Source organism: Brugia malayi (assembly GCF_000002995.4).
Source record: "Brugia malayi strain FR3 genome assembly, contig: Bm_v4_Chr4_scaffold_001, whole genome shotgun sequence".
In the NCBI taxonomy this organism is placed as follows: domain Eukaryota; kingdom Metazoa; phylum Nematoda; class Chromadorea; order Rhabditida; family Onchocercidae; genus Brugia; species Brugia malayi.
The window spans coordinates 2,673,755-2,683,069 of NW_025062478.1; the positions used below are offsets into that span (position 1 = coordinate 2,673,755).

General features: G+C 29.2%; 2 protein-coding genes across 2 annotated transcripts; both read right to left on the minus strand.

The window, feature by feature from the left end:
• Bm6568 (MGC83825 protein, putative) lies at positions 1-4,781 on the minus strand (the record flags this gene model as incomplete). The annotated part of the gene is made up of 14 exons (XM_043081410.1): positions 1-76; positions 359-438; positions 601-716; positions 1,027-1,108; positions 1,328-1,462; positions 1,858-2,094; positions 2,456-2,587; positions 2,699-2,758; positions 2,999-3,085; positions 3,317-3,370; positions 3,499-3,616; positions 3,902-4,116; positions 4,401-4,452; positions 4,708-4,781. 14 exons carry the CDS (start codon positions 4,779-4,781, stop codon positions 1-3), a joined length of 1,518 nt encoding a protein of 505 aa, XP_042937344.1.
• Positions 4,782-5,241: 460 nt separating this feature from the next.
• Bma-algn-13 (glycosyltransferase 28 domain containing 1, putative) lies at positions 5,242-6,065 on the minus strand (the record flags this gene model as incomplete). Its single annotated transcript, XM_001893551.2, has 2 exons — positions 5,242-5,717; positions 5,828-6,065. 2 exons carry the CDS (start codon positions 6,063-6,065, stop codon positions 5,242-5,244), a joined length of 714 nt encoding a protein of 237 aa, XP_001893586.2.
• Between the last annotated feature and the right edge of the window lie 3,250 nt (positions 6,066-9,315).

The following is a 9,315-nucleotide window of genomic DNA, read 5'->3' on the forward strand; positions in this document are numbered from 1 at the left end:
CTAAGTTTTAGCTCTTCCAATTCCTGCTGACGTTTGTACTTCAGTTGGTGGTGTTATAGCCAATGAGTTTAGCTGACTGAAAATACATGGAATTTAAAAAAAAAAAAAAATGTAATCCTCACAGTCTCATAATAGCTTCACAAACAAAATCAAAAATAATCATATATAAAAAAATAAATGCATATATCAGAACTATTCTTTTTTTTCATTACCTCCTTCATCATAAATCTCGAAAAAATATCAGAATTTGCGCAAACTGTTCTATTTTTAGTTGACCATTTAAAATCTATTTTTATCCAATCTTTAAGAATCATGAACGGATAGCATATTATATTCAATTTATATATCCAAAATGTACTTTTCTTTCTGCTGATCTGAAGTTTTTATGGTAGTTCCCATATTTCGTAAAGGTGTAGTTATTTGAGCAGTCCAATTTGTCTGGAATTTATTAATTATAGAAACAACAGCATGACAAGGAAACTCTTTCTTTCAAATTAAAAAAATTTTTTTTTCTTCAAAAATATTCCACTGAAGGCAAGTTTTTTTCTTTCAGATAATAAAATTTTTTCGACTGGTCTTACAAAGTCTGAATTAGCATACCACTCCTAAAACACGAGGATAGATAGTGGGCGGAGTATTTGCATAAGTTAAATTTGATTGTTGCTGTGGTGGAGTAATGATAGGTGATCGCCGGCATTGAATAAGATCACTGATTACTGAAATACATCTCAAATTTGCAAAGCTTCAGAGATAACATGCAAAACATTTTCTTTGAGAATATTTAAAAAGCAATAAATTCGCTGCATTTATCAATCAATGATTAGTTATCCGCAATGCAAAAGTTGATCAATCGAAGAATTAATCTAACTTCCTGAGAAATAACAAATAATAAAATTAATGTACATAAGTTAGTCTTGTCGAAAATTCAACTGTACTCATTGCTGTCCAGAAACTCATTAAATTATAGGATGAAAAAGTACCCACAAAAAAGGTTTTCTTGTGTTCACAAGTAAAGTACAAACTCACATGCTTCTTTTTTCTCACATTTAACTTTCCACATTTCCGCATCTTTCTTTGCCTGCTCGCATTCCGTTGTCAGATTATCCATCTGCAAAAAATATTTAAAGAATATATAAAGGTATAGGCTTCCATAAACAAAAAATATTTGATAATGTTTACGATTGACATATAACAATCAAAGAAATAACTTAAAAAACCATAAAAGTTATCTAAACTATATTTAGATAATTAAAAAAAAAACTTTTAGATATTTAGATAATTAAAAAAACAGTCAGTTTTCAAAGAAAAACAAAAGAGAAGATGAAACCTTTGCTCTTAACTGTGCATTTGAGTCAGTTAAAGCATCAATAGCTCTTTTACGTTCCTCCAAATCCTTTTCCATATCATTCATTTTTTCATTTATCATTATACCATCACCAATAGCAGCACGACGGTTTTTTTCCTACAAAATAAACGGAAACATTTGTCTGAATATTTTTATCAGTATAAATAAAACTACATTAAGATAAATATTAATAGAATTAATAGGCGTCTATTTCTTTTTTACTACATTTTTACGATTTTTACTACGCATTTCTCAAAAATATTCACTGTTGCAGTAAATTTCGTTTCTCATCTAGAAAATTTATGGATAGAAAATGAAGATATTAATGATAACTAGAATCCTTCAATCAGTTTAGTCCACCTACAAGCAATAACTATTATTTCCTTCCTGAGAAAAATTCTCAGTAATAATAGTCCAATATCTCTAAAAAAAGTGTTCAGTAGCATTCCAATAATTATGAAAAATGACTTCCTCTCTTACAAAGGACGAAATTATATATGATAAAAACTTACACTATAAAGTTTTTTAATAATCTTAACAGCTTTATCATGCTCGCTTTTCCAATGATTAATCTCTTCGTTAACAAATTGTAATTTCTGGCGTAATTCTTTATTCACTCTGTCAGCATCATCTATTGCATCCTTCAGATCACGTATCTGTATTATACAGCTATGCGTTTGATCATCTCTATCATTTAGTTCCTGTTGCAACTCTTCTTTTTTTTGTTCCAAATCATGTAACTGGTTTTCCTGAACGGAAATCATTCAAAGGATGATAATATTATCAAAAACATATTTCGTCGAACCAATCAAGAAAATATTCTGAAAACCTATTTTATCTTCTTTGCATCAACAAAGAAACTCCATTCCTTACTGAAAGGTGTTTTCCATCTACTACAACTTAAATTTGAAATCTTCAGATATTATGTCCTCTCTAATTCCTAGAGAATTCTATCATTTCTTGAAGAAAAGACTTATTGCAGTTTCCTACTAAACTTTTGATGTGTATATGATAAATATTCCTAAAAAAAAAAAAAAAAAAAAAAAAAAAAAAAAAAAAAAAAAAAAAAAAAAAAACATACAGTCAGTTAACCAAATAAAGCAAACATACAGAAACATCGAGTTCTTCAGTCAGGACATGCACTCTATCTTCCAAGTGATTAACCTGTTCAATCAGATCATCGATTCTATCACGAAAATCGACTACTTCTTCCTTTAAAGTGCTTACTTCTTGTGTAAGCATCTAAAAACCACACATCAGTTATAGTAAGAAATTTACTACAGAAAGAGAAAATGGAAATAATGAAGAAAATCTTAATAATTAAAACACCAGAGGTATAAAAAAAACCGATACCTGCTTATCTGCTTCGAGTTCCTCGTTCAATTCTTTAAGCTTATGTTTGCTTTCAATAATCTGAATAAAAAAGATTAACAAAAAAAAGTATGATGTAAACCAAAAATAAAGAAATTTTGATCGAATGAAAATATCTTCCATCTATGATTACGATTATATATTAGTGTCATTCCAGTGGAAACAACTCTTTATCCTTTTTCTTCTTTCTCTCAATAAGTAAACGCAAGATTAACTCTGAAGAAAACATATTAAAACCGAATACACTTCATTGATAAAAAAAAAAAAAAACCAAATTCTTACTTCATTACGCTCTTCTTCCCATTTCTGAAGGCAATCTGAATGCATCTTTTCTTTTGAAAGCAGTGAATTTCGCAAATTTTTGTTTTCCTATAAATAATATTAATATTTAGAAGCTAGTTCATTCCAAAGACAGTTAATGTCTGTCTAGAGACTACACCAACTAAGAAAAGATACAATATTAATATATATATATATGCAATAGGCTCCTATATCCTACTTTAGATATGATTCAAAAAAAAAAAAAAAAGTTTTAAAACATTAACAAGAAACACCCAGTAATTCAAACAAATATGCTAATAATTTGAAATATTAACATACCGCTTGTTCCGATAATAACAAATCACGCAAAGTATCCAGCTCTTTTAAACACGCCTGAAAACTGAGCAACAAAAGAAATTGACGAATTAAATTATACGATTAGAATGTATAAAGAAACGAAAAAAAATTCAATAGCATCAAATTTAAAAAAACATCTAATTAAAACACGAACCAGTACTCACCTTATACTTCATGATTTTTTCAACAAGATACGTTATTAAAGCTTTATCAGTTACTCTTCGAAGAGGTAAAGAAAGAACCGTAACCCATTTAAAGCCCATTTTTCCGACTAGATCAAACCTGCAATACTGAAAATGTAAATCAACTTTATTAAATGCAGCTCTTATTATTCAGCTTATAAACAGGATCATCAAAAATCATATTTATTTAATTCAAAGTATCTCAAAAAATGTGTTGAAATATTCCTTATTATCTGCTCTTACATTTATGGTCAATGAATTATGACTTTTGAGGGCGCTGATTTGATCTTTCCTTTACCACATTAATGTTTTAATAATCTAATATATATTTTCAGCAAATCTTTTTATTGTAAATAATTTGGTGAAACTGAAGTAAAAAGTATACTTGAATAAAGCATTATTATCGTTAAGGCCTCCCCGAAGATGAGATCCATTGCTACTATCCAGGCAAGAAACAAAGTCGATTATTTTCTTAGGAAATGCATCGAATTCAGCATCTAATTCTTGTTCTCGTTTCAGCAATTCATATTCAGATCGCCGAAGTGACAGTGTATATATAAACAAAGGATCATCATCTCGCGATATACAAAATATGAATTCCTGAAAATTCAAGTGGACAATTTTTGTGAGAACTAATCAGAACATATGATATGAAGTAGCTTGATATATACATCTTTCTTTTCTTAAACTTGAATAACTTGAAAATAAGGTATATCCCAACTCGTGCACATAAAACTCTAATCTAAATTCAGACCTACATAAGGAATCTAATTAAACAGAACTATAACAATGACGACATAATCAAGAAAAATAAACATTTGGTTACTAGAACTACAATCCAGAATGATCATTTAAAAAAAAAAAAAAAAAAAAGAAATTCTAACCTTCTCTGCTCTATTCTGTCGTTCATCTATTTTCAGATTCAAAATTATGCAACTGAAAAAAAACAATATCTGACAAAGTTTTGGTGAATCCTCTTTTGTAAATTATATCCCACTTTCAAATCTAACAACCAAGTGTAATGTATATACATAAGAAATTTAAATAATTGAGAAACGTAGCACTTATTGGGAAAGTAAGTGTACTTTAATATTTTACGTTCCACTACTCAATATATTTTTGTTAGCATCATACTAGTAATATCTATTACATTAAATAAAAAAAAAAAAATGAATGAAACAGAAATCAAACCTTTTACTAGTTGTCTGTCCATTTGTATCAGTGGAGTAAACAGTGATGTTATCGTGAAATAATGTTTGAACCATTCAAATTTATCTATAATTTTATTTCATAAAATACAAAATATTGAGACACAATAACCAAATTCAATCAGACGAACATATCACAACGATGACAACGTGCCGAATTAAAGCAAAATTTCAAATAAATGGCTAATAACAGTGCAAAGCATTGAAATTGACAACGAGTTCAGGATAAAAACAACTGCTCATATCTTTAAATTCATCTGGATACTTTTTAAAAAATTAAGATAATGTGAAAATTAATCAAAATTAACAAAGCACAAAATCAGCAGTTTTGAAGCAAATATTTTCGTCTGATAAATGATTAATTGATATTTTTTTAAATAATAAAATTGAAAGAATAAGTACTGGAGAGGAATGGAAGTGAACACAAAGAATTTTACAAAATTCAGTCATTTTTGAATCAATAAATGGTAGGCAAATGGTATCAAATTGGAAAATCTGAAAAGAAAAAAGAAATTAATTATATGTCTATTCCAATATGTCTAAGAATAATATTTGCTAAATTTGAATAATCAGGTCCTGCAAATGGTCTACGTTTGAAAATTTCAGGTGATTTGATAACTTCAGCTAAATCGTTTGGTCTGGTGCAGAAAATATGGCCCAACTCTTGTAAGCGTTCAGCAAGTTCCCACTGATGATTATTCATTAACTCTTCATTAACCACTACCACAAGTGGTTTCTTATATCGAAGCACTTCAAGACATGTTCCAGCACCAGCATGTCCAATTACCAAGTCTGCTTCAGCAATATCTTGTAAAATATCATCTTTGTAACGATAGTAATTGATATTTATACCATAATGATTACCTTTTTCAAGCTCTATTTTACCTTTGCCCATTTGTATGAGTAAATCGGTAATACCAATTTCTTTCAACGATTCCAAAAATTTCCGTTCAACTACCACACGTATTAATGCATCAAATTCTGTACTTCCAACTGTGACAAAACAACGCATTGCCAGATGCAGGATGTATAAGTAAATAGCTTAGGTCAGTTAATAACTTCGGAGATTTAATACTTCACTAGACCCATATAATAGTAAGCACTTGGTCGAAGCCAGCTGTCACGTTTTTCTTGTTTCAAGCGTTGACGAATAACAGCTAGACGAAATTGTAACGCTTCTTCCTCAAATGATTCTTTAATTTCTACTAGCTTTCCTGCTTCTGTTGCTTCAGAAAATACCCGATCGGTAGGATCCTTGTAAACTTCACAGCGTGCTGCTATCCGACGAACCGCCGAATCTATGTCACCCCACGTTTTTGTCAAATCATGAGGATCGGACATCAAAAATGCAGCAATATATGCCGGCCAATCGTCAAGAAAAACCTTCTGAAATTTCAACTATTTTATTAAATTATATAAAAGAAAACCAAAAAAAGCTCATGAATAGTGGCGTATCCACCTATGCTTTTTCCAGCTTAATATCCGCCAGAGGAAACAATTAATATTTAAAGAAAAAGCAATAATGTCTGATTATCGGCAACATACATCAAAAGATAAAACATGTTTAAAACTACTACGGGCCAATTTTTTTCACTCCTGTAATAATATACATACTTTCTAGGAACGGAAAATTCAAAATTCCAAAATAAAGTTATGTATTTTCCGCTGAACCATTTAAGGGGAATTTGTACAGCAATAAGAAACGATGGAATAACATATATTTATGCAAACATTCACTATCTAAATAAAAAATAGCATGTTTATAGTAAAAGAAGAAAGATGAAGATGGCCGATTTTCATAATTTCATTACAGAAAAAAAAAAACATTACAAACCAAAGCATTAATGTAATGAAATAATCAAAAAACATGGTAATGTTAAATTTGCTTCATAGAATAATGAATGAATGAATAAATAAAATCTGTAAGATATGGACATTTATTATGTTTGCTATAACACACATGATAATCACATGAATTATAACTAGTCGACAAAAAAAAAAAAAACAAATACTATATGAAATAATTGATCTATTAGTTTTAGAGTATGAAATTCGTATTAATATATTATATAAGCTTATGCATAAATCACATTAGCTAAATATTTCATTATGTTCAAATGATTATATAAAAGGTAGAAAAGCAAGAGAAAACAGAGAAATAAAATAATTTGACTGAAAAATTTCAAAATTTCATCATTGAAAATCAGACAAATAAGCATTCTCACTACAAACATATAAACAATAAGCGAAAAATAAACCAGATCACAACCGATCAGTTCAGCAAACAAGAATATAAGGAATAGCGCTGCCATAGATTGGTATATTCTTGAAAAGAAGGGGGAAATGGAAATTTAATTTTTTTCGACTTCAACAAAAACTGAGTTACACTGATTGAAGTCATTGTCTTATTTGTTATTTAGTAGGTTTTTATGACTTATTTTAAGTTTTATATTTCCAATTCACAAAATTTAATTGTTTAAGTAATTGCACAACAAAGAATTGTGCGCAACTTTTTAGTCTCCGAATTATTAGAATACAATAATTCAGCTTATTAGAATAATATTTCTCAAAGATTTGATATCATATTCAAATGATCGTATATCGAATATTAACACAATCACTTCTTGGCGCTAATTTCATCGGTTTAACTTTTTCTGAGCTATTAATGCATTTCCTTTGAAATGAAAATAAAAAACTGATTTTACTTTTTGATATCACTCAATAAAATTCCGTCCAAATTTCACAAACTTCGTTTTTCCCTGCAAGCAATCATTTACATTCCAGTCAAGAAAAATAGATATTCAATAATCAGTAAAATGCTATACACCTTGGCCCTCTCATGGGTAATTTGCGCTTTCCTCCTTCGATGTGATAGTCTTTCCTAGTCTCTTTTTCCGGAATCAAACCCATATCCTCCGTTAACGGTCACAACCATAATAGATCCACAAATACCACCCAATGTTAATAAATCAGGTTGACGGATCTGTCCACGGCACAATATTCAATGTCACCAATTAACGGATCGATTACTTTAATGTGACAGGTGCGCTCGTCCAAAAGTCATTGCTTTGATATTTCTATTAGCTCTGAATTTGCCATAGTTATTCTCGTAGAATAATCAATACAAAGTGTTATGGTTATTAGAATTGAGCCATTCGTTATTTCAGTTTTTATAAGTTAATATGAACTTAGATATACATAGCTTAGCTTTTGAGATAAGCTATAATCATTGGCGGAATCAGTCGGAGAGGTATGTATAAACGAATAATTGCTATGTTGGCTAATCTCTAAAAAAAAACCGACAAATGCATTGGCATTTGAATTGAGTACAATTTTCATTTTCAATTCTTCACGAATCAATTGTGCAAGAGAAATGATTTTGTGTCTTAAAATAAAGATAATTTTCATCATATTTTCAAAATTTCCTTTAGAAAAACATGAAAGATTATTCAATGAAATAGTAAGAATAATTCAATTCATATTTGACGGTACTTTTGTTCTTTTATTTTAAAATATATTAACATAACATTTACTTGTAATATATTTCAAAGTATCTATGATTATTTAATCTTTGCTAAAGTTAAATTTACTTAATTATAAGATTAAGAATTCATTACACAGTAAAAGATTTGAAGTGTTAATGAAAATTAAAGCACTAAGAACTTGCACTCATTTTAAAAACCTAATGAGCTCCATTTCACAGTTTTGTTTTATTTTGAAAATTTCCATGAATGTTTGTTAGTCTATGAAATAATCAAAGGAATTTATTGAGGAAATATCATAAATGCTTTGTTGGCTACCATATAGCATTTTTGTGTTTATATTCTTTGAATCGTATATTCTTATTGTTCCATAACACCTCTGATCAAATAAACAATAGCTGATAAACAAAGAATGCGACAAAGTAGAGTTGATCAATGACAGAATCAGATCCATCCAAAGTTTGATTTTATATCTTTGTTCTACGATTATACACGGAAAGAGAGTTAACTGCTTAGGGAAATGATGAAATTCCATGAGGCAAAATCTGAAAAAGATTCTGTGTCGATAAATCCCCGAATTTGATCCCTGATCAAGAATTTCTTCAATGAGAAATCAATTAATTGATCAATGAGAAGAAAATGGTTTGTTTTAGAAAAAATCGACAACTATTTTAATTTTTTATCTGATAATTAATAAGGTTATACCATTCAATATTTGATAATTTCTTATCCTTAAATTTGCTTCAAAGAAAGTTAAAAACTGATAATAAATCTCACAAAAGAATCAATGAAACGATTTTCTCATTCGGTTGTGTGATATTTTTTTTTTCAAATGTGACCACATACTTTCAGTTGCAAATCGTTTACCTCATATCATTCTCAATGCAAATTAATTTCATACTTGGATTTTTGACATTCCTTAAGGTAGTATAACTATTATTGCAAGTTGATTGGTGATAAAACAAGCAAACAATGTTATAATAATAAAATACACCACCCTTCCTACATACGTGAATTGCTGTAGAAGGGCGGTCGGGATCAGTTTAATACGTCTCGACATCTCTTCTTCAGAGTCTCCAAAAGTCCACTGTCATCATTTCCCTCCACAG